We start from the raw sequence: 27436 nt of genomic DNA, 5'->3' as shown, positions 1-27436 counted from the left end.
ATCATGTTAACCATTCGAACAAAATTTCAAACAGTTAATAACATGAATTTGTATAAGTTAATAAAATAATAATACAACAAATATAGACAAATCTTAGTTGAGTATATGTTACCTTCATTGAAAGGAATGAAATGGTCATTTCAAGAAAAGTATAATTTAATTATAATGTAAGCAATCACCTTAATTATTTAAAAACATTTCAGTCCAATCATATTCATCAGGGAAATTTATTAGCCAAATAATGTTATATTTTTATATTTATTTAGAAAAAGTAGTATCCATTGCCTGCCCTAATATATGAAATGACTAGATTGCAATCAATTGAATTAAATAATTAGGCGTGTGCACATTTATTTGATTTAATTCATATACTTCTTAAGAGATATCATGACCATCTTATTAATTATATTTTATTTAGAAGTTTTAATATTTAAGAAGAAAAACATATATTGTTAATACCCTTAACAAGATCACTGAAATGCAATAAATTTAGAACCGAAAGTGAAACTTACAAAATTTCATTGAGGATAGACTACTATAGTAAGAGATAGACGTTAAATCAAGAAATGCCCCAATGAAAAATATCAAGATTTGTGTTGAATTTTGTCCGCTACCAATGGAGTTTCATTTTTATGTTTATTTTTGAGTTGTTTAGATTGATGGATAATTATTTATTACTAGTCATATGATAACTTGTGCATAATAAGTTTTGTCGGTTTCATTATTTCATTCCAAATATCATGTTGTTCGAGCATATTTGAATTAATGAAAAAGATTGATTCATGCACCTGTATGGATTGTATTTGTACTATTTGGTGGTATAACAACTTTTGATAAAGATGTATTTTAAAAAATGATCCGTTTTTTATTCGGTTGTCGCAAAAGTATTAGCAGCACAAGATAACGAAACAACAAGAAATCATTTGAGTTATGACATTAAAACAGTAAAATTAGTAATAATTAAATCATACAATCAATCAAAACATAAAAAAAAGGCTCTATGTTCATTAAAAAGATGGCCAAGTCAAGCTCCACTTTTAGGGGGAATATGTTGTTTTCATGCTTAAGCATTCTTTTTTCTAAATTCTCCTTTCTTTCCTTTTTTGATAGCTTATACTTTTTTCTTTTGCATTAAATGCTATAAAAATTCTTTATTTAAATATTATAGTTTAAACTATAGCTTTAACATCATACAAAAAAAACTTTAATATTGTTCATGATGAAAATGTTCGCATTCATAAAGATAGTTTTTTTATAAATAAAATTAGAATTTGTTAAGTATTCAAATCCTCAAACTCCACTAATATAATATATAAAATGTGAAAACTAAATCTTTTATATATATATATAATATATATCAAAGTAGAATAATAAACATGCCAATTGTTTTTCTACAATTGAGGGGGGCAATTATAGGATAAGTCAATTTTGCTTTATTACACTTATTACAAGTTTTTGTGACTTTTGTGAAGATTACATTTTGTTATGTGACACATGTCAAATTCTTTTTAACTAGTACAAGACTCTTTATTTTATTATTTAAATGATCATTTCTTTTTGTCATTATTTTAAATGTATTTGAATTATATTTTTTTTAAATCTATTACTAATAAGAATTTCCAACTATTTTTCTGAAATACTTAAGATGGACTAACTTTATTTATATATGAGATCCACTGCTACAAAATAAGCTTGCTACCCATGTTGCCTCTCACAAAAATAAGCCTGCTACCCACGTTGCCTCTCCTTGTGAGAGGGGCTTTATTTATGAGTATATTAAGAAAAAACACATCTACACCATCTACCAAATTAACTATTTATTAAAATATTTAAATTTTGGAAATGATTCTTAAAAATAGTTTTTTATCAATATAAAATGATTTAGAACTTGTGATTCTTTATTGAGGCCAATTGAGATTTTAGACCTCTTTTTTCAAACTTTACCATTTGAAGCTCATTATTGTTAAATTTATACAAAATAAGATTTTGTCTTAATGATTTCAAGAGTCGTTAACTTATTATCTCTGTAACATTTATAAATAAATACAATGTCAATGTCACTCGTTTATCTATTGAAATTCTGTGAATTGAAATTTTTGACTAATAATTCTCTGAAACTTGATAGTCAAAACTTTTAATTCATTAAAATTCATAATTAATTAATAATATAAAACTTTTATTTATTTATTTATAAATGTCAAATGGTGTTTGAATTTGTTCTCGTTTTTTTTATATTTAACAATAAAGAACTCCAAATTAAGAGGTCTGAAATCTGAACAATAAACGACTTAATTTAATAAATCTACTCATTTTAATTAACTAATAGTTAATTAATGTGAAATCAATTATGTTCAATAAATACCTTAATTTGATAATTCTACTAAATTTAATTAACTAATAGTTAATTAATGTAAAATTAATTATTTGACTAACACAATAAGAATACTATATAAACTAGCATGTAGCCCGTGTATTTGTACGAGTAAAAATATAAAACTAAAAAAACAATTACGGTTAAAATGTGATAATATTTTTAATTTACTTTCACATATATATCCAAATTAACTACCGCTCTCGACCCGACAATCCGGACACTTTAAAAATTAAGCATCATTATATATATATATATATATATATATATATATATTAGTTAATTACAAAATTGAACTTATATTGTTAAAATGTCCCGCTTTTATCAAATTTGGTGTTAAATTTAAAGTCTTATTAGCTTAGTTGGTTAAAAGTTGTACTTGTTTTTGTTAAGTTACAAGTTCGAAACATACTTGTAGTATTTTTAATTTTATTTTTAACCGTTTTAAGTTTATGAGCGGATCAATCCACAATCCGACCCAAATATTCATTTACTCTCACATATATATCCAAATTAGGCACCGCTCTCAACCCAACAATTCGGATATTTTAAAAATTAACCATCATATTTTATATATATATATATATATATATATATATTTATTGGCTAAATTAATCATAAATTAAATGTATATAGTCAATTTGTAAGAAAATGAATGTGGGTCCCTTGTATGACATTCTTGAATTATGTTGCAGAAATAGCATGAGTTCTTAGGAACTTAATAATGCTGGACCATTACATATGCTGATCTTACTTTGAGCACCTGACAAATTTTGAATAATTTTTTTCCTTTAAACCATTATTTATTATCATTTGTTTACTAGAAGACATACATAAGTAAATCATAGCCATTATTCATTTGTTATGCAAACATGATAGACTTATTTATTTTTAATTAAGAAAAAAGGTGCTAGAAAATAATTTTGGTATAAAGTGAAGAGAATTATAGAGATAAGACTTTTCATTCAAATATTTGTTGTTCTCAATTACAAACAATATGCTCATATTTTTTTTTAAGAGATAAGACTTTTATTTAACAATTTTATAATATTTACCAGATTATAATTTAAAAAAGTTATAATAAAATTTATATTAATATAAAAATATATATAAAAGGTAAATTGTGTTGAAAACAATAGAGAGCTGATTTATTGAGAATAAATTTTCATGTCATATATTATGATTTTTTTTTCGGTTTTGAGTTAATTAAATAATTTTAAAAAATTAAATATTATTTCACTCCCTCTCTAATTTATCAAGTCACTCAATTCATTAATCAAAATACTAAAATACATTATCTCAATCACATCCTCAACTTCATCAATAATCTCCGCCTTTCGTAACATACCCACACAAACAAATCAATAATAGTTTGTAATTAGAAATTTATAATGATATAAGACAAAAACAAACAATTTCTACTTTAATGTGTTAAATCATTTTTTTAGGTCATTATCACCAATTTTATCCAAAGAGTTAGGCCAGATAATCTTTAAAGAGTTGTTTTTATTCACTTGTTTGAAAAAAATCAGTATTTTTTTTTATTTCACTATTGTATATGTAATCATTTATTTTGCTTTCTACGATTTTATTTATATTATGACGCATGTTATGTTTTTTTTATAAAAAAAATCAATTCGAACTCCAAGATGCAAAATCGCGCACACCTCTCCTTTGTTTTGTTCCCATATCAAGAGGAACATAATAAATAATGTGTGATGATTAACCATCTTTGAAAGTTCCTCTTGAAATCCATTCTCTTGAAGGATCCTTCTCATTCAATGTTTTCTTTGGACCACTTCTCAAATTAAAGAGAGTTATTTGGAACAATGGTTTAAACTCATTCTCTACTTTACAGCATCGATATCAAGAAACGTTAAAAATATCATAAACAACAATGAATAACATAAACGAGACGACAAAACTAAGACACTAATGAATAAGAGAAAGAACCCAAGTCATGCTGAATTGAATGTCATTTTGTTCGGCTCGTAACTTATATTAAAAAAAATTAATCTCATTGTGATTTGCCATTTTCTATTACCTTATTATTTCTTATCAATAACTAGGTTATACATTGTTGTTATTTTAATATAGGAATCTCTATAGAAACCAGGTACTAAAACAATAATTAAAAGGTCCCCACAGTCATAAATGAATCCTTCAGGACAAAACAAAATTTGATCTCTAATGAATGCCAGCTCAATTAATCCCCCATTCCGAATTTGTCAATTTATTTGTTTTAAACCATCATTTCTTGTGCTATTATAGATTTTTTTTTAAATACACAACTTTGTTACTCCAATTTAAAATACAATATTAATTTACATATAGAAATAATATAATCCTTTTTAAAAAATTAAAAATAATGTAAAAATTACATAATCACACTATAAAACACCCAATCATAAAAAATAAAGTAAATAAATAGATAGAATAAGTTTTGTTAGTATTAATTACAAATTGATAAAAAAAACCACAAAAATATTTTAAAAAATAATGACCCCAAATAAAATTATCAAGAGCTTGAAATTTTTTTGGGTTAAATTAATATTAAAATACATATTTTATAAAAAGTAAAATAGAAATATTTTAAATTTTTAATTGATCAAATTTGAATAGTTTTTTCTTTAAATAACCAATGTCTTAGAAAAATTGAAATTAATTTAAACATTAAGAAAAACTAAGCACAACATAAAAAAATTAAAAATTATGAAAACTAAAAAATTAACCAACACCAAAATTCTAAAAAATGGATGATTCAACTCATTTAACTGAGTTTTTGAAACTTATCTTAAAAATGATCACAATAATATAAGTGTAAATCATAATACTTATAACAAGTCTTGGGAGGACATTTTTCTACTATCCCTGAGTAACTGAAAATACATTATTTGTTAACGAGATAGTCCACAAAAAAAATATATTATGGATAGTGACTCAACGATTCAAACTCACAATATACATCACCTCAATACAAACTTTCTAACATTTTTCGTGAAAACATCAATGCGAACAAAGATTATTTAAAATTATTCAAATAACTTAAGAGGTAAAATAACTTGTTTCAATTTACAAATATTTTCATTAAATATTAATAACTTTTAAGTTTTTTCATAAATAACTTAAATTTTCATAACTTCGTACCAAACAAAATTATTTAAATAACTCTAAATGAGTATTTATATAATACAAATCCAAACAATGTCTAAATTTGAGTTTATACAAGAAAAAGTCTAAATTTATTTGAGCTGGATCTGAGTTCGGTAAAAAAAAAAAAAAAATTAATATGACATTATGATTGCAGATGATCTGCTCTTTCAAAATTTATGTTCCACTTTATACCATCTTTATAAAATATATGAATTTTTCCTTCTTTTCATTTATTATTTAAAATATTTAATTTTTGTGAAGGTGGTACATAATGGAACATATCATTTGAAACAACATATTTGAACCCGATTATTGGAAAATAGCTTGTTCAAATTCAGTTACATATATTTTATTTGAAAATGTTAATTCAATTATTCCAAAATAAAAATAAATTGGAGACTGAGATCTTTTATCAAAAACCCTATAAGTTGCATTATGATCCGTCTCTCTCTTTTTCTATAAGTATTATGTGTATTGTGTGTTTGGACAGTGAAGGTACCAAAAACTTATCATAGTACTATAAAAAAAAAAGTTGACATGATGATCATCTGGTACGTACGTTTTCTCTGATCAAGTTTTTTTTTTTTTTTATTTGCTAGCTAGGTATTCTGTCTGTATTTCTCTCTCCTTGGTCTATCTTATCAGAATTATATATTCTTGGAAAGTCATTATGATGATCTCTGTCTTCCATAAATATTTGCAAGAAAAAAAGAATTAAAAAAAATGGGACATCATACATGCTGCAACAAGCAGAAGGTCAAGAGGGGATTATGGTCACCTGAAGAAGATGAAAAACTCATTAACTGTATCTCTACTTATGGCCATGGCTGCTGGAGCTCAGTCCCAAGGCTTGCTGGTAAGAACCCTAATTCAAGTTTCACGATTTATGTGGAGACTCGTAACTTAGTGACATTGCGTATGAACTCATATTCTCGTTGTCAACCTATGATATGATTTTTGTGTTTATTATTGATGAATGAAAAGAAATAAAAGAAAGTATAAACAATGTGAGATTCTTCATCATAATTAAGTTTATTAACAAATTTTTAAGATAAAAGCAAATGTTACATATGCTTACTTACAGGCCTGCAAAGATGCGGGAAGAGTTGCAGACTGAGATGGATCAATTACTTGCGCCCTGACCTTAAACGCGGTAGCTTCTCACATCAAGAAGCGTCTCTTATTATCGAGTTACATAGTATTTTGGGTAATAGGTAAAATTCTAAGTGCATAAAGAGTTCTTAAACATTTCAGGTGTTTTTAGTGATAATCGAAATTGAGATATTAACTTCTAAAATTCAAAATAATAGGTGGGCTCAGATTGCGAAACACCTGCCGGGAAGAACAGACAATGAGGTGAAGAACTTTTGGAATTCGAGTATAAAGAAGAAGCTTGTATCTCATCATCACCATCTTCTTCATCATCTTCATCATCAAGCTTTATCTCATGAACCATTTCCAATTCATTCAAACCATAATAATTATGGTGACTCATTTGGCTCTTTCTACTCAATTCTAAATCTAAACCCTAATTTGATCTCAATGATAACTACCCCTAGTTCCTCTCATCAACAAGACATTTTAAGCAATGTTCAAGATGCAACTTCAATGGAAGCAGCTCAAACTAGTTTCAATTATCATGAAATCAATTCAAATCCTAATATGATGATCAATCTCGATACCAACTTCATCCAACCATCCTCCTTTCTCCCCATGCTAGACCCTCAACCATACTATCAAACCTTTGGTTGGCCCAAAATAGAAACTTGTTTTATGGGTAACAATTCGGAAATGGAAATACCATTAATTCTCGAAGACCCTTTAATGGAAGAATTTCAACCTTCTTCGGAGATCATATGTCCATTGCCATTGCCATCTTCATCTTCTACTACTTCACTCGATCTTGTTCCGATTTGTGGCGGTTTCTCATCATCATCATGTGATCAACATGTGGGGTCCATTAGAGTTAGAAACTACGGGCACATTATTGATGATGCCCTTGTTATGCTGCCGCCACCGCCACCACCGCCGGAGAGTTTGTCGGAGGAGATGGGTGGCCGGTTTGCAACAAAAGAGATATGATTACTTGATCTATCTTTATTACTAGTAACTAGCTAGCTAGGAGTGCATAGATATTCCTAGAAATGGCATTATGATTGGACTTTTTTTTATAATATTTGATATAAGGAATAGATGTTTGCAATAAATGGAATCGTGCATTTACTTCTCTTTTTCTCTATTGGGGATTGAGAAACCTAGAATTTGCTAGGTTGGGAAGTTTAATACTTGAGTTATTAGTCCTCACCTATGGATTTCCAATGAAATATTATTATTGTCTCTATTTCTTTATTAATCTATGTGACTTATTTATCTGTCATAAATGTTCATGAGCTATAAATTATTCTCTTCTTCTATAGATCTAGAACTCTTTGTTTTTATTAAGAGCTTGTTTGATCTTGTCTTCTTTTTTAGGTTGTTTTATATGAGTTTTGAATAAATTTTTTGTTTGACTTCATTTTTAATAAATTAGTTTTTTTTTAATTTTAATGATTATTTTATCCTTTAAATAGTTTAATAAAAGATATTAAATAAAATGTATTTTGATATTTTAGATTGATAAAAGGAGTGATGATAAATGAAGTAAAATGAGAGAAAATATTTAATTGAGTACAAATTCCAAAAGAAAAAAACTTGAATATGGATGTCAATTGAACTTTCACATGATAATAAATTCTTAAAGAAAGAAGAAAGAGAAGAAAACAAACTATATTTGTCTTTTTTTCTTTTTTTTTTATGAACTCCATATACTTCATATTTTTGTAACTTAATACATTTTGAATTGATAAGAGTTGAATTAAAACCAGAGTCGAGATATAGGAGGTAAGTGGATTCGATGTCTCCCGAGTTTTGTATATAACTTAGGGTGTAATTTTTTTGTTTCTCGGGTGTTTCTTATTAGTTAAAGGTCGACTAGTAAAGTACTTTTGATTCTCTAAGATATTTTTTTGAAATATTAAAAACTGTATTAATAAATAAGTTTCATAGAACATTTCAATGTTTATTATTAAACTCCTTATGATGATTCAAACATAAATATGATTCAATAGTATTGACAACTTATCTATTTTAAAAAAATAACTTATAAATAAATGAAATATATAATAGACGTAATAACCCCAAAAAACACCAAAAATAAGAAAAATAAAAAATAAAAAATAAAAGTACCGACAAAATTTGACTCACAGGCCGCTAAATGTGTTAACAATGTATTTAACCAACTAAATTATTATTATTTTAAAAAATATAAAACAAATTTATTATATTTATTTAATAAAATATAACTATTGAACTAAAAAATAAAAATATTTTTTTTTTCAGTCACGAGTCTTTTCCAAATACAATTTAATGTCAATGTTTGACACAATTATTGTACATAAAAAAAGAAATGACATAAAATAATTATTGATTAATTTTATTATATATATTAGCATAATAATTAGTAAACTAATAGAAAATTAAATTATAAATAATTATACATTAACATAATGATAATTGTATAAATTAAAATCAATGTTAACTATAAGACTGAAAAAGAGAAAGCATTAAAATTGTTTAAAGAAAAAAAATCCAGATATATATATATATATATATATGTTGATTTCATTATTAAAAAAAAGAAAGAAATTCATCTTGATCTGATATAAGGTTAGTCGGTTGTAGACTTTTTGTTAATATTGTGTCGATTTTTTATTAGGTCAATTTTAGACAGAATAAATAATAATAATAATAATAATAATAATAATAATAATAATAATAACAAAATCTAACATTATAAAATAACTATTTATTTTTTAAAAAGTAACAATTCAGAACCAAAGTACATATTTAAAGATAATTAATAAAAATATTTATATACATATATTTAAGATAATTTATTTGAAAATTAATATTTAATCAAAAAATAAAACTAAACTAAAAATCATATTGCTGCACAAATTTGATAACTTGTTAGTGATAAATAGATTATTCTATTTAAAAAAATGTCTAAACAAATATATAACTATCTTAACTTGGTTCCATCAATTTTATTGGTTTGAAAAAGTTTGGTTACACATATAATATGGTGGGTTAGTCGATTATGAGGGCGATGTAAATATTAAAATAGATTCGAACCGTGATAAGTAACCCATTTTCACACCCGTTATTAAACATATTCAGCCACCAAAACAATGTAGACTAGCCTAACCAAAGCTATTTTCTTTTAAAGGGTCGAACCCTTGCTTCCACTTAAGAAACATAAACTCTAACCAATGAAGCTGAATTTATAATATCAAAATCAAACTCAACAATGGTTTCAGATCTCTACATATGTGTTCTATACCAATTCCCTTAATGGAGGATCTTGACTTGTGTAATACAAAACCATTCAATATGTTATTTGAGGGGTCAAAGAATCTTTAGATAATTTGCAGCATCTTGGCAAACATAAAATTTGATAAATCTTTTAAATTTGCAGGACTAATAAAAAGAACAGACAATGTGAATTATAATCCCTTCTCATGTAACTTGCAAACTACAAAAACAATTCTGGAAATAAAATATTACAGGTAGAGTAGCATTTACCAGACTAACTTTGGTGGGGAAACCCTTGAATAGGTGAGCCTGATCAACCTCTAGAATGACGAATTTGTTATTTTAACTTGGAAAGCCTAAAAAAGTAGCTAATGGGTAATTCTGTATCGTCCTTTTGCAATTCTTCGGGCAATTACTCGTTGTCCACCTCGGGTTGCTTTCCTGAACAATATTTTTAAGCAGGCGTCAAATAAAGAATGGATAGAAAATGTTCATTCAAGAGAGATGTGGAGAGAATACCTAGCAAAGAAACCATGGTTTCTCTTCTTCCTAAGAGTACTTGGTTGATATGTTCTTTTGGGAAATAGAATCATTGGTTCATTTGGAGTTTCATCTCCTTCAGGAAGACGGTGTTCTTTCTGTTAGTACTTTCAAAAGGTAGACATAGTAATAACAATACAAATAAAATGATGCACTTACTCCAATTATACAATTTCTAGAAGAAAAACTCCCACCAAAAACTCACTTTTTTTCAAACCATTTCTGCTGATTTTCTCATTCGGGTGGGGATATGGGATCCTTTTGGAAATGGAATGTATTTGGCCTATGCATACCAACGTATTTGGATCAATACCCATAAATTCATTGATGTGGTCTGAGCCAACTGATTTGTAACACTAACTCTCATTCGGGTGGGGATATGGGATCACTTTTGGAAATGGAATGTATTTGGCCTATGCATACCAAAGTATTTGGATCAATATCCATAAATTCATTGACGTGGTCTGAGTCAACTAATTTGTCACCCAAAATCTCATTCGGGTGAGGATATGGGATCACTTTTGGAAATGTAATGTATTTGACCTATTCACACCAAACTATCTGAATCAATATCCATAAATTCATTGGCATGGATTGAGCCAGATCCGGATCAAATACAAAAGTGTACTAGGAGTTCAGCTCAACTAATTTGTAACCCTAACTCTCATTTCTATGATCATTCCATTCACCACACAAGAATTATAACCAGAAAAAGTCGAAAAAGAACCAATTTGATATACTCTATTGCATAGAAGCCATACCTATAAGTGCATCTCAGAGATCAACAAAAAGGTACGAGCTCAAACATACAACCATTTCATAACACTATTTTGACATATATTGCGAAAGTTCGAAAAGGATCATAGTTACAATATCTCAATTGAATCAAAGAAACAAAAATAAGGTCGATCATTAGTTTACAGAGAGGGAGAGAATGTACCGTCTGGGCAGAAGAAATCCAGAGAAGGAAGCCCACAAGGGTATAGAAAACCTTCTGAAGACATTCTCCTGATGGTTTCAGAATCATTTTGGGACAAATTGAGAGATGTCTGGAACTTGGATAATAATAGCGGCAAAGTGGGAGAAACAGCATTTTCTTGGCTACGAAACGCGAGAAGATGGTTGCAGAAGCTTGGATTCTGACTTACCGATGGATTCAACAAGCGGCTCATCAACGAAGCACCAGTTCGAATAAGGGTTTTAGATGCCATTCTTGAAATTCTTCTTCGCCTGAAATCGCCACCAAAGATTGGATTTTTGTGGAGGGAGAAAGAAAAAGAGTGAAGAAAAGGGCTGGAGAGTAGATGTAATGGGCCTAATCCATAGTCTTAAAATTGGACCTTCTTTAATAATAATGGGGTTTCACTAGTCCAAACATTTCTTTTAATTTTTAGGCAAATTTATTCTATTAATAAAAATAAATAATAAATATTAATATAAACATAGAAGAAAAGAAAAATGATTATAAACTAAGCTTAGGAGGAATTTGTTTTTTGAAATAAGGAATGGTTTTTTTGAAAAAAATAATAATTTTAGTTTAAATTTATTTTATTGAGAGTTGAAATCAAGACATACATATTAATAAACAAACCCGGCATATAATTTAAGTTTATTGTTCTTATTGAGAGTTGAACTCAAGACATCACGCTTAATAAATAAGTGTATAACCAATTGAGCTACAACAAGTTGATATTGATATAACTCAAGACCTCTCTCTTATTAAACGGGTGCTCTAATTAACTGAGCTCCACTACATATATATTTAAAAAGTTATAAAGAATGGAGAAAAAGTAATTGAATTTTAGTTTTACTTCTCTAGTTTGGAACCTCCTGCTTACTAAACGAATGCTCTAACCAACTAAGCTACAATTTTTTTTTAATAAAGAAGAGCTAGCATGACACCTCCACAGCTATGACCCTGCTTAAACCAACTAAGCTACAAGTGATTCATATAAATTTAAAAAGTTACCACCAATGAAGAATGAAGAAAAAGTAATCATGGATACTAGAAAAAAAACAATAAGGACATATTATTTAAAGAACATAATCACTGAGCTACAAAAACATGATATCCATTTGAAAAGTTATAGAGAATGAAGAAAACACAATCAATCAAGAACTCTCAGAAAAAATCATGATCATGTAAATTGAATTAAAATTGCTCTTGTTGAGAGTTGAACTCAAGACCTCCCACTTACTAAACGGGTGCTTTAACTAATTATAGATCATATAATTTGAGTTTAAATTGCTCTTATTGATAGTTGAACTCAAAACTCGCGATTATTAAACGATGCTCCAACTAAGTGAGCTACAAGAGCTTGATATTCATTTGAAAAATTACAAAGAATGAAGAAAAAACAATCAATAACTATAAAAATAAAGCATTCAAGACATAATTGTTTGATAAAGAGAATCATGTAAATTGAGTTTAAATTATTTTTGTTGAGAGTTAATTCAAGATCTCCCACTTACTAAACAAATGCTCTAACCAACAACTCAATATCCATTTAAAAAGTTACAAAGAATGAAAAAAAAAATCAAGAACTAACACATAAAAATAAAACAATCAAGACATACTTTCTTGAAAAACCGAATCATGAATTTTTTTTATATATATAATATGATATCCCTCTTCTAGCATAGCGTCAACAAGATGTTGATATTCTCACCTAAGGTCCTGTGTTCGAGCCCGTCAGGCGGCAAATTCTGTGTATTGTTAAATGGTTAAGTGTATTTGTGGACTACATGCTTAATTCGTTGTCCCATTATATTTATATATGATGCTTAATTTCAAAGTGTCCGTATTGATGGGTCAAGAGTTGTGGTTAATTTTGATATATATTTGAGAATAAATGGATACTTGAGTCGGATTGTGGGTTGACCCACCCATAAACTTAAAACGGTTAAAAATATGTTTCGAACTTGCAACCTAACAAAACAAATACAATCTTTTAACCAAGTGTGATTGAGATGTGGTTTACCGATGAATAATAAGTCGTTAACAATTGAAAGTGGTTAAAAAATATGAATAAAATATTTGATTGACCAAAGTGTGAGGTCACGATGCTAATTGTTAAAAAATATGAATCAAATATTTGATTGATTAAAGTGAAAGTGTAAAGTCACGAGATGAGAGGTTTATTGGGAAAAACTATGTGATGAGATATGTGAGAAAATGAGTTATTTTACCATAGTGAATAAAATGTGGAATGAGAGTGTTCTATTTTTTATTTTAATATATTATTCGTGATTAAAAATTTTAAACATTGAATACATATTATTATAATTTATTTATTAATTTTTTAAATATTTTTATCCGTTTACATCGTACGAGAATCTTCCTAATTGTTTAAAATAACAGATAATTGAATTTCAATTTTTAACTTCTCTAGTTGAGAGTTGAACTCAAGACCCCCACTTACTAAACGGGTTCTCTAAGCAACTAAGATACAAGTTTGATATTCATTTAGAAAATTACAGAGAATGAATAAAAAAAAGTCAATAACTCTAAAAAAAAACATTCAAGACATAATCGTTTGCAAAAGAGGAACATGTAATTTAAATTTTAAATTGCTATTGAGACATCCCGCTTACTAAACGGGTGCTCTAACCAACTGAGCTACAAGAGCATTTAATATCAATTTAAAAAGTTATAGAGAATGAAGAAAAAAAATCAAGAACTCTCTAAAAAAATCATTCAAGACATATTTATTTGAAAAAAAGGAATGTAAATTTAGTTTAAATTGCTCTTGTTGAGAATTGAACTTAAGAACTCCCGCTTACTAAGCGAGTGCTCTAACCAACTAAGCTACAAGAGCTTAATATCCATTTGAAAAGTGCAACCATCACTCGTTAAGAGGGAAACTACTTCTAATGCTATTTAACTGGTCAATTTCATTACTTTAATTCAGCGGTAAAATATATCTTAAAGCGAAAAGACAGATCGTTTTGCTTAATCTCGGGCAAGGTAAGCAAGAGCGCGCGCTAAAGACGGATAGTCAAGCAAAGGGAGGTAGGAAATGAACAAATTCGATACTAAAGAGCAATAGAACACTCCTAAGCGAAGAAGGTAGTGAGCTCAGTTTAGGAACTTGCCTGCATGAATGAATCTTTCGAGAAAGCACGGTACTCTATAAACCGTCTAACAAGTGTCTTGTGAAGTTAGCAACTCAGTCCACAGATTCGGCTTAGTTCAAATATCCCTACCTAGTTTGATAGCGGAGTTAAGTGGAGAAGTAACTAGGATAATCAAGACAAGCAATTCAATCAGGAACAAGGTAGTTAGGGTCTAATGCCATCATTTAGTGGTATAAACCTATAAACAGGAAGAGCTTCCTATTAAGTTTCGGGTTATTTGTCTCTGGAACAAAAGTCATAGTATGTTGATTGATAGATTAGAGGTCTAGAATGAAGAATAGAACAATGAAGAACTCCCGCATAAAATAAAACAATCAAGACATACTTGTTTGGAAAACAGAATTTGAATTATTTTCGAGAAAAACAATTATTTGAGTTCAAATTGTTTTTGTTTTGAGTTGAACTTAAACTACCGCTTACTAAACATGTGTTCTTACTAACTTAACTACAACCACTTAATATCTATTTGAAAAACTATACTGAAAGAAAGAAAAACAATCAAGACCTCCAACAAGAAAAATCAATTACTAAATGGTAATTTAACCAACTGAGCTACAAAAATAAAACAAATGCAATCAAGAATTCCTGAAAAAAAAAGAAATTTTGACATACTTGTTTGAAAAACCGAGTCATTATTTTTTTTCCGAGAAAAATAATAATTTAGGTTCAAATTGTTTTTGTTAAGAGATGAACTCAAGACCTTCGCCTACTAAACATGTGCTCTAATCAACTGGACTAAAATAGTTTAATATTTATTTGAAAAATTATAGATAATGAAAATCAAGACCTCCAATAAAAAAAGAATATACAAAATAGTGATCATTTGAAAAGCTACAAAGAATGAAAGAAAAAGCTACTAGAAACTCCTAAAGATAAAACAATCAAGATATACTTTTTTGAAAAACTGAATCATTTAATCATTTATTATTTTTCAAGAAAAACAATAATTTGAGTTTAAATTTCTTTTGTTGATAGTTGAACTTAAGACATCTGACTTACTAGCTTAATATTTTTTTTAAAATTATGAGAGGAATGGATAGTCAATGATTTCTTGATAGAAATCAGACTAGTTAAAATGACTTTAGTCATTGATGTTGGAGATGAGTGGGGTAGTAAATGATTTCTTTATAGAAATTAGACTCCTTAAAATGACTTTAGTCATTGATGTGAAAATTATTCTAATATTTTGTGTAAAAATTATGAGATGAATGAGATCGATAACGATTTCTTATAAGAAATTTGATTTGTCAAAATGACATTAATCATGAATGTTGACATCATTAGAATTTCTTATATAAAAAATTATGAAATGAATTAAGGATCCAAATTATTTCTTATGTATAAATTTAATTTGTCAAAATGATGTTGTCATAAATATTTTAAAGCATTTTAAATTTTTTTATAGAAATTATGTGATTAATCATGAAAGAGAATGAATGTTATATGTATAAAGAGATTAAATAAGTTGTTTGTGTTAGGACTTATTCTAATCATGTATTTAAAAAGACACAACTATGTTAGTTGAAATTATTTTTGCAAAAATTGTCTCGGTGAGAACAATCTACCTAGATTTGTTTTTGAGCATGTATAGTCGTTTCACGTTGATTATTGTTCAAAATATGGCAATGTAAGTGTTTCTATTATAGTTATATTTTATTTGATTATGTTGCTAAGTGATTATTTTTTTTGGAAATTAAAGGAAAACTATCATGACACCTGGAGTCGTCAATTTGGGTTAGCCCGTTGGGTTGACCCGCCCCGCCAAACAATTTAGACGAGTTGGGTTGAAATATTAGCAACCCATTTGGAAGTGGGCCTACACGGACCAGCCCAATAGGGTTGCGGGCCTAGCCGGGTCGGGCTTTGGTTGGCCCGTGGGTTGGTAAAAAATATCTAATTCGATTTATAGCCTTATAGACATATGTCGCATAAACCTAGTTTTTCTCTCCCAAGCAACACTACAACAGTCAATAATCAATACTTCGCCCATCGGCCGCCAACTACTTATTTGTTCCACCTTTCTTCTCTTCGTTCCCATCAATGTGCAAACTCTTATTTGTACTCGCAATTGGTTACATGTATATGCTATCGGTAATTTTATTTACAAATTTTCAATTATGTTCTTGTCTTTTTGTGACTTGTGACTTTAAATATTAGTTTATTTTGATTTGAATTTTTAACTACCTTCATTTTTGTGTATTTTATATGTAGATAAAAATCAAGAAGGCAACGTAATAGTTACATCAATATTGTCCAAACAAGGAACAAATGTCCTAGAGGATGCTGATGTAGACATTGAAGAGAAAGGCGACGAAGGAGAAGGATTTGACATGGATTATATATCGATTGATGATATTTAAATAATGTTGACTTTACTGAAATTTATATTTAATGAATTTTTCAAATTTTAGTTATTTTGTTGAGCTATTTGGTCAAGTAATGTGTAACGATAGACAATACTCTTGTTTGGTGTGTATTATGACTATTTGATCATGTTCTTGAACTCTTGTTTTCTAGAACTATTAATAATTTTTATTTGTAGTGAGAGGCCCGCCTAACCCGCAACCCACATTAGGTTGGAGATTTTCATCCCGCTAGGATGGGGGTCGGCCCGCCGTCGACCCGTCAAATGATGGGTTTTGGTGGGTAGGTCCGCTCCGCCATGGGTTGGCCTGTCTGACCGCTCTAATGACACCCCACATACATGGTCTCTCGCTTAAACTCAAAGCGCTTCCAACTGAAATCGAACCCGTGACCTTTTGATCTCTTAAGCCAACTCTTACCATTGAGCTATCTTGGTGGGGTTTGTTAAGTGATTATTTGTATATATATCATGCATATTAGCTAATAATATGATGATTCATGTTCATTCATAATAAGTATGATTACCTAGTAATTTGTATACATACATGAATAAAGATCTATTATAAATACATTTTGTTTTAATAGAAAAATTGGAAAAAAAATATGTGTCTTTTGATATAAAAAAACTTTTATGAAAAGTTGAAGTCATTTAATTAACTAAGAAACGGACGAATTGATGACATGAATAATTTATAACAATTAGTTAGTTTTGTATTTCATTAAAAATAAATTGTCAATAGTCTAATTAATTTTAATAATTAATATTCTAATTAATTATAATAATTAGTTATTGATGTATTTTATAAAAGTATTTGTTTAATTTTTTTGAATTAAAGGAGAACTAAAATGGCACCCCACAATCATGACCCCCCGCTTAAACTCAAAACACTTCCATATGGAATCAAACCCGTGGTCTCTTAAACCGACTCTTACCACTAGGCTACCTTGGTGGGTTATAAAAGTATTTGTTTAATGATATATGAAGTGGTTATAATATTTATGAATATATTAAATAAAGACTTACTTAATTTGATATTTTGAAATTAAATAATTATAAGAAAAAGTCTTATTTGATTTGAGAAATAATGTGGCAAATGTGCCGATATTATGGGATGCAAACGTGCAACCAAAAAATAAATATTTAAGCGACTTCGGTCAAAGATGTTTGAAACATTATGATTTCTTTTGTAGAAATAATGTGATATGGTGAATATTTATTTGGTTAAATATTCTAATTTCTTTTATAAAAATTAATTGTTGAAATAAATATTTTAATTGATTAAATATTTTTAATTTCTTATGTATAGATTATGTGAAGAATGATTTATATAAGAATAAACATTATAATCTCTTGTATAGAAATTATGTTTTATTTAATTAAATATTTATAATATAGTTATCTTATTCATTATATAATAAGTATAACAAAAGAAATTTGTAAAAAAAATTATGTGACAATTTCTTGATTAGAAAATCATTGATTTAAATCATATAAATGTGTGTGATTTTAAAAAAAGGTACCAACACGAATGTGGGGGCAAATATTTTATTGATAATAACACAAAAATAAATGTGTATATTATGATAAATAAAAGATAATTTTATTGTTAGAGAAATATGTTCTCTGCAAAAGATAAAGTTGCGCAACTTTACAAAAAGAAATAAACTAACAAAAAAATGTATTGTTTGATTTTCTGAGTTGGTGCTCAAATCGATATTTTAAATTTGAGGATTTTGAAATCAAGAAACGTATCATATTTTGACATTACTTTCATAAAAAATTGAAGAAACAATGTTTTTAAAAGAATTTAATGAAATAAATGAAAAAAAAGTTTATAAAGTCTTAATATGACTTATAACAAAATTTATAATAATGATATAAAAATTTGATCATACTTTTATTAAAAAGTGGATGTGACAATTATATATATCATGAAGACAATGAAAAATATTTTATTACGTGACGATATTTTATCGTTGAAAATTACGATAAAAATAATTAAATCCATTAAGGATGTGAATTTCACTACACGAAATTTCATGTTATTATCAAATGATATATTGATATTATTAATTGAAAGACTTTACTTCCACAAGTAAATATGTTTACACTTGAAAGTGCAATCTACGTATAGAAATCTTTTAAGAAAATTATATTTGATAGATTAAACGTTATAATCTATAATTTTGACTTATGTCGAAAAATAAAATATTTATATGAAAAATATATAATCGTTTACATAAAGTCAGAATAGTTCAAAGACATTTTGTCTACTAGTTATCCCAAGTAAACAATATTTTCATAAAAAAATGTTTAAATGGTAAGCATGTACGAATGACTATGTTTCTTATTAGAAGACATTCCAAGATTATCTAAGAATGTACCAACGGAAATTTCTAATTATTGTGATAATAATTTGAAAATTGGATAAACTTAGAGTCTATGAAAAGTCTAGACATAAATGTCTTAGACATAATATCATTAAACTATACTCTCTAGTAGTGTTATCATATTTGACTATGTTAGTCAAAAATAACATTGTAGATCCACTAATCAAATTATTGAATAGAGAGTTAGTTTGAAGTCTTTTGAGGCATTAGCTTACTATAAGTTAGTAGAAAGGAAAACCCAACCTATATAGACTGAAGATCCTAAGAACTAGGTTCAATGGACACCCTAATTGTACTGACTTGGAAAGTTATTGTTGAGAATTAATCATATAACAAAATAATATATATTTTGACGAGGATAATCATATTGCTTTTAATGATTCTTTGTGAACAAAGAAATCACCTATGTGAGGGAGTAGTGGGGGTCGCTTCGAAGGAATTGCAAGGCTCAATTTTATACTCTCTTACAGAACCAAGCGCGTTTTCCATGGCCAAAACGGAAACAACCATAAGAGTTTGACATGTATTAGGGATAATTCTATGTGAAATTGTATAATCATTTACACAAAAATGATGAATAATTCAAGGACATCGAGTCTACTACTCGGCTAGTAAAGTTATATACTTTTATAAGGGAATGTTCAAAAGTTACACTTATCTATCCTATGTATGATTCAACTATTGAACCTTTCAACGAGTTAATCTTTCAATTTCTATTAATGTGAGGGATTGTTGGAATTAAACTAATTCCATTAATTAAATGGAAATGATATTTGGACAAATGAAATTTACACCAAATTCAAATGTGAACTAATAGTGAAATTTAATCCAAATAAAATTCACACCAAATTCAAATGTGAATTAATTGTGAAATTTAATCCAAATGAAATTCACATCAAATTCAAATGTGAATTAAGCTGAAATTTAATCCAAATTAAATTCATACCAAATTTAGTAATTGTTACAATTAACATTAATGCATTGAATGAGGTAATTAACAAATATTGTTAATTGCAATTGTAACTATAAAATATTTATTGATGGATGTAACTTGAAAGGATAAGGAAAAGGCAAGCACGAATAACCATTCGATGGATGGATGACGGATTAGTGTCTATTGGATTAAAGAATTGATTAATGGTTTTATAGTTTAATTTTCAACTATAAATATCCCTTCACCTTGTATTCATCTAAACACATCATCTTATCATTTCTCACTTTAGAATCCAAAAGTCTTTCCTATTCTTTGTGAGCTTTCTTCGAGTTCTTGACTCGACTAGTTCAAACTTGGTGATTATGATTTAGGTGATTTGTCTAGTTCGTTGTTGTAGTGGTTTTCTGTGATAAACCATTGTAGGTTTTGTTGTACCCTAGGAAGCAACCACCGATGAAACTCTTAAGCACAAACGGGAGACGATGAAACTGTTTTAAGGGGACTGTGATTTCATAGATCTCGGAGCAAACGAGAAGACTTTTCTTCATTTCATTAAATAATCTATTGTATTTTTTTTCTATTATCATTGTGTTGTATTCAATAATATTTACGTGTAATTGTTACGAGATAAGATTTCCAATAGAAATATCTGACATGGAGATTATGTATTGATTACATGAAATTAAATGTTGCCACCATTAAAATTTCTCATACCAATTATTGAAGAACTGCCAGAGGAAATAATTTTTTCCAAACTAGACCTTCATGTAGGTTATCATCAAATTCGAAGGAAATCTATAGACGGTCATAAAACAACATTTATAACACATGAAGGTTTATATGAGTTTTTGGTAATGTCATTTGGATTAACTAATACACTCTTTACCTTTCAAAGCTTAATAAATGAAATATTTAGACTGTTGCATTCGGATGTTTGTCATTGTCTTCTTTGATGACATCATAATCTATAACAGTTAAAGACGGGAGCACCTGCATCATCTAAGGTTAGTTATGGAATTGTTGAGAACTAATGATTTGCTTCTTAATAGGAAAAATATAAATTTGGGTGCATTCAAATATCATACATGGCCACATTTTTGACAAAGAAAGAGTCACGGCTAACCCCGAGAAGTTACCAGTAATAGAAACATTGTCAATACCCCAATCAATCAAGAAACTACAATGATTCCTGGCTTTAACGGGGTACTACATAAGGTTCATAAAGGGATATGGATTAATTTTTAAGGCTTTAACTGGCCTATTAAAAAAGGGAAAGTTTGAGTGGAAGCTAGAAGCACATATTGCATTCATATAATTGAAGAAATCCATGATAACACCTCATGTTCTAGCTTTGACAGACTTTGCACAACCATTTGTGGTGGAAACTGACGCGAACGACATTGTAATCGGGGTAGTACTAATATAGGGGAACAAGTTGACCGCTTTCATCAGCCGAGCCATACCAACAACCAAGAATATGTCATTCACATATGAATGCAAACTAATAACTCTTACATTTGCCGTGAAAAAATGGCGATCATACCTTTGCTACACGCCCTTCATTGTCAAGACCGACCACGAAGCGTTGAAGCACCTTCTAGAACAAAGAGTCCAGACTCCTGCACATGAGAAATGGTTGTATAAACTTATCGGGTATGATTTCATAGTACAATACAAGAGAGGAAAAGAGAATATAGTGGTTGATGCTCTATCTCGTCATAATAATACGATACAATGTGCTGGTTTATCGGTCTACCATTCTCCAATCATTAAACGTATAAATAAAGCTTGGAAATATGGTCCCAATATGATTAAAATCATTCAAGACTTAACTAAAAAAGAAAAATCTCACCTAGGTTACACTTTTATCGATGGGAGTCTAAGGAAAATGACAAATTGGTGGTGGACTTTGATAGCGAGCTTTGTTCTATCTTGATCGTAGCCACACATTTAACTCTAATGGGTGGTCATTTAGGAGTATTAGTATCAACTAAAAAGATACAATGGGGGTACTTTTAGGTGGGAATTTTAAAAGATATAAATAAGTTTATTCATAAGTGCAATGTTTGTCAATGGAACAATATTGAACTAGTGGCCCTTAAAGGCCTCCTTCAACATTTACTTTACCTAACCAGGTCTGGCAATCTGATATGTTATTAATTAGGATTCAGTAATGTTTAGATCTAGGGTTGGACAGTACCTTAGTAATAACTTGAGATTGGATAGGATGAGAAGAGATAAGAAGAGAATTGTGATTACAGATCCTGCAATCAGATAAATGGGATTAGAATTATAGAGGAGAATACAAAATTGAGGAGAGAGAGTTATGACTAACCTTAGATTGAAATATGGATTGAATTCCTTCCATTCTCAGATTGTTGCTTTCTTAATCATTCAATTGTTGTAACTTCGTTTCCCTACAAGTTTTCCCGTCAAAAAACAATTACAACTGTCCAACCCAACTTTTTCCCGCCAAAACCAATTACAACTGTTCAACCTAACTTCTTTTCCCACCTTTTATTTAACTACTAAAATATAAAATTTTGATGTTAAAACAACTTATTTGTAAAATAATTGCTGACAATTATACCTTCCAGCTTATTTTAGGGCTTACAGCCCTAATTCTCAATTCCCTTCGTAACACAATCCATTTCAATGGACTTCATCGAAAAGCTTCCCCCAGCCGGATGAAAAACCGTCATCCTGGTAGTAGTGGATAGACTCTCCAAATTGAGACATGTTATCGGGTTAAAGCATTTATTTACTACCAAAAGTATTACAAAAGTGGTTATCGACAATGTCTACAAATTACATAGAATGTCCTCATCTATTGTAAGTGATAGAGATAAAATATTTCTTAGCTCGTTTTGGAAAGAATTTCTTAAACTACAGGGAGTTCATTAAGCTCTGTTCAACGCCTATCACCCCCAAATAGACGGGAAAACATAACAAGTTAATAATTGTATTGGTACTTATCTGCGTTGTATGGCAGGTCAAAAGCCAAGGCAATGGATTAAATGGTTACCACTTGTAGAATGGTGGCATAACACGAATTTCCACTCTACGATAAAATTCACTCCTTTTGAAATAATCTACGGATATGCACCTCATATCCACACTCCTTGCTTAGGAGGAGATTCGAAGGTAGATGAAGTTGATCGTTCACTACTGGATCGAGAAGAAGCCTTAAAATTGCTGAAATTTCATTTGAGTCGGGCCTAGAATTGCATGAAATAATAGACAAACAAACATCATGCTAAAGCAAAATTGAAAATTGGAGATTGGGCTTTAGTCAAGCTCCAACATCTCAATCTCCAACCTTATAGATAATTATTGATCCAAAGAAATCACCATAAGCTTCAGGATAATTTATTTGTGCCATTCATAATAAGTGCAAAAATAAGGGAAGTTATTGATTGGACCTTCTTGTGGGATCGAGAATCCATAATATGTTCCATATTTCACAGTTAAAAAGTTATTAAGGAAATCCAAGCAAAATTACTGCACTTCCTGAGATGAAATCGCAAACCTTAACTCTGAAAATCATTGTACGAGAAAGACATATAGGAGGTAGAAAAAATATATAAGACAAGTGCTAGTAAAATGAACATGACATATTGATGAAGATAATACGTGGGAAGACGAGTAGGCAGTTGAAATTGCACATCCGGAACTGGTCGCAAACTAGGGAAGAACAAGAGAACGTTTGTTTCGATTGAGGTCATCGAAACACTGAAGAATCAGGTATTTTTACGATCTAAGGGATATAAGGACACTTAGTATTATTTTCAATATTTTTATTTATGCAGACTCACCCTAGATTTTATGTTTTATGTTCAAACTATCTTTATTTTCTGTTTTTAACAAAGTGGCCTCATGTTAGTCTACTTATCATTCTATAACCATTTACCAGAGAATATTCAGAATCAGATTATAAGTGATTCTGAATATCCTCTTTGGAAGAGTATGAATGATATTGAATGTTTTCCTTCTCTCGCCACAAGACTCTTTAATCTTTGTTCTCCGCATTTTTGCCTCTTGTCCTAAACTCTAACTTATCTTCTCAAGTTACATCTTAGGGCGTAACAACTGAGATACAAGAGGTTGATATCAATTTGAAAATTTACAGAGAATGAAGAAAAAATAATTAAGAACTCTTGAAAAAAACAATCAAGACATAATTGTTTGAAAATGGGGATAATGTAATTAAGTTTAAGTTGCTCTTGTTGAAAATTGAACTCAAGACCTCCACTTACAAAAATATGTGCTCTAACCAACTGAGCTACAAAAACTTGATATTCATTTAAAAAGTTAAAGAAATGAAGAAAAAATAATCAATAACTCTTGAAAAAAAGCAATCAAGACATATTGTTTTAAAAATATAATCATATAATTTAAGTTTAAATTGCTTTCGTTAAGAGTTGAACTCAATACCTCCCCCACTTAATTATACTCTAACTAACTAAGCTACAAGAGCTTCATATCAATTTGAAAAATTATAAAAAATGAAGAAAAAATAATCAAGAACTTTTGTAACAAAAGCAATCAAAACATAATTGTTTGAAAAAAAAATGATCATATAATTTGAGTTTAAATTACTCTTTTTGAGAGTTAAACTCAAAACTTCCTCTTACTAAACGGGTGCTCTAACCAACCTTAAACAATCAATCAAGATATACTTATTTGAAGTAATGGATGTAGTATTTTTTCGAGTAAAAAAATAATTTGAGTTTAAGATGCTCTTGTTGAGAATTTATCTCAAGACCTCCCGCTTACAAAAACGAGTGTTCTAACCAACTAAGCTACAAGAGCATGATATTCATTTGAAAAGTTAGAGAGAATGAAGAAAAACAATCAAGAACTTTTGAAAAATAAGCAAGACATAATTGTTGTAAAAGTAAGATCATGTAATTTGATTTTAAAATGCTCTTTTTAAGAGTTAAACTCAAGAGCTCTCGCTTACTAAACGGGTCTCTTGCCAACTGAGCTACAAAAGCTTGATATTCTTTTGAAAAACTCTGAGAATGAAATAAAAAGTAATTTAGATCCCTTACAAAAAAGAAAGAAATAAAGACATAATTGTTTGAAAAAATATCATATAATTTGAGTTTAAATTGCTCTAGTTGAGAGTTGAACTCAAAACTTCCACTTACTAAACAGGTTCTCTAACCAACCTTAAAAAAATATACTTATTTGAAGTAACGGATAGAGTTAAACCCAAAAATTTCCGCTTACTAAACATTTGCTCTAATCAACCTTAAAAACCAATCAAGATATACTTATTTGAAGTAATAGATTTATTAATTTTCAAGTAAAATTATAATTTGAGTTTCCTCCTACTTATAAAACGGGTTCTCTAACCAATTGAGCTACAAGAGCTTGATATTCATTTGAAAAGTTAGAGAGACTTAATAAAAAAATAATCAAGAACACATAATTATTTGAAAAGGAGGATTGTGTAATTTACTCTTGTTGAGAGTTGAACTCAAGACCTCCCGCTTACTAAACGGGTGCTCTAATCAACTGAGTTATAAGAGCTTGAAATTCATTGAAAAAGTTAGAGATAATGAAGAAAAAATAATCTAAAATCTTGAAAAAAAAACAATCAAGACATAATTGTTTGAAAAGGAGAATTGTGAACTCAAGAACTCCCACTTACTAAAATAGTGCTCTAACCAACTAAGCTACAATTGATATTCATTGAAAAAGTTAGAGATAATGAAGAAAAATAATCAAGAACTCTTAAAAAAAGCAATCAATACATGATTGTTTGAAAAGGAGGATCGTGTAATTTAAGTTGAAGTTGAACTAAAGACCTCCCGCTTACTAAACAGGTCCTCTAACCAATTGAGCTACAAGAGCTTGATATTCATTAAAAAAAAAGTAGAGATAATGAAGAAAAAATAATCAAGAACTCTTGAAAAAAAAACAATCAAGACAATATTGTTTTAAAAATATGAGAGTTAAAATTAAGACCTCTCGGCTTACTTAACGGGTGCTCTAACTAACTAACCTACAAGAGATTCATATCTATTTTAAAAATTATAGAAATGAATAAAAAATAATTAAGAACTTTTGTAAAAAAAAAAGAGTTGAATTCAAAAACTTCCGCTTACTAAATGGGTACTCTAATCGTAAAAAATTAATCAAGATATACTTATTTGAAGTAACGGATCTATATTTTTTTTCGAGTAAAACAATAATTTGAGTTTAAGTTGCTCTTGTTGAGAGTTGAACTCAAGACCTACCGCTTATTAAACGAATGCTCTAACAAACTGAACTACAAGAGCTTGATATTCTTTTGAAAACTACTGAGAATGAAATAAAAAGTAATTTAGATCCCTCACAAAAAAAGAAATAAAGACATAATTGTTTGAAAAACTACCGAGAATGAAATAAAAAGTAATTTAGATCTCTCGCAAAAAAAATAAAAACAAAGAAATAATTGTTTGAAAAAAATCATATAATTTGAATTTAATTAAATTGCTCATAATTGTTTGAAGAATTCCAGCGAACTCAGTTGCTCTTGTTGAGAGTTGAACTCAAGACCTCCCGCTTACTAAACGGGTGCTCTAACCAACTGAGCTACAAGAGCTTGATATTATTTTGAAAAACTAACGAGAATGAAATAAAAAGTAATTTAGATCCCTCACAAAAAAGAAATAAATACATAATTGTTTGAAAAAAAGATCCTTTTGAAAAACTACCGAGAATGAAATAAAAAGTAATTTAGATCTCTCGAAAAAAAATAAATAAAGACATAATTGTTAGAAAAAAAATCATATAATTTGAGTTTAAATTGCTCTAGTTGAGAGTTAAACTAAAAAATTCCCGCTTATCTAAGACCTACCGCTTACTAAACGAGTGCTCTAACCAACTAAAATAGAAGAGCTTGATATTCATTTGAAAAGTTAGGGTGAATCAATAAAAATAATCAAGAACTCATAATTGTTTGAAAAGTAAGTTCGTGTAATTTCTTTAAGTTGCTCTTGTTGAGAATTGAACTCAAGACCTCCCGCTTACTAAACGGATGCTCTAACCAACAGAGCTACAAAAGTTTGATATTCATTGAAAAAGTTAGAGATAATGAAGAAAAAATAATCTAGAACTCTTGAAAAAAACAATTAAGACATAATTGTTTGAAAAGGAGGATTGTGTAATTTACATTTAAGTTGCTCTTGTTGAGAGTTGAA

At 28.7% G+C, this 27436-nt stretch overlaps 2 protein-coding genes and 3 non-coding genes across 5 annotated transcripts; 1 reads left to right on the top strand and 4 right to left on the bottom strand.

Moving 5' to 3' along the window:
• The first annotated feature begins 6209 nt into the window (after positions 1-6209).
• LOC124946205 (transcription factor MYB26) lies at positions 6210-7606 on the top strand. The gene is made up of 3 exons (XM_047486777.1): positions 6210-6380; positions 6609-6738; positions 6835-7606. The coding sequence occupies exons 1-3, from the start codon at positions 6248-6250 to the stop codon at positions 7604-7606; spliced, it is 1035 nt and encodes a 344-aa protein (XP_047342733.1). The 5' UTR covers positions 6210-6247.
• Positions 7607-10000: 2394 nt separating this feature from the next.
• Positions 10001-11691, bottom strand: LOC124945896. The gene is made up of 3 exons (XM_047486417.1): positions 11358-11691; positions 10397-10493; positions 10001-10318 (listed from the first exon to the last, which is right to left on the bottom strand). The coding sequence occupies exons 1-3, from the start codon at positions 11626-11628 to the stop codon at positions 10246-10248; spliced, it is 441 nt and encodes a 146-aa protein (XP_047342373.1). The 5' UTR covers positions 11629-11691; the 3' UTR covers positions 10001-10245.
• Positions 11692-14161: 2470 nt separating this feature from the next.
• TRNAT-AGU lies at positions 14162-14235 on the bottom strand. Its single transcript has one exon. It is a non-coding gene; the product is annotated as a tRNA-Thr (tRNA).
• A 12529-nt stretch (positions 14236-26764) lies between these two features.
• Positions 26765-26838, bottom strand: TRNAT-AGU. The gene has a single exon. It is a non-coding gene; the product is annotated as a tRNA-Thr (tRNA).
• Positions 26839-27227: 389 nt separating this feature from the next.
• Positions 27228-27301, bottom strand: TRNAT-AGU. Its single transcript has one exon. It is a non-coding gene; the product is annotated as a tRNA-Thr (tRNA).
• Between the last annotated feature and the right edge of the window lie 135 nt (positions 27302-27436).

This window comes from Impatiens glandulifera, chromosome 7, assembly GCF_907164915.1.
Source record: "Impatiens glandulifera chromosome 7, dImpGla2.1, whole genome shotgun sequence".
Classification (NCBI taxonomy): domain Eukaryota; kingdom Viridiplantae; phylum Streptophyta; class Magnoliopsida; order Ericales; family Balsaminaceae; genus Impatiens; species Impatiens glandulifera.
This window is presented reverse-complemented; position numbering and strand designations above follow the sequence as displayed.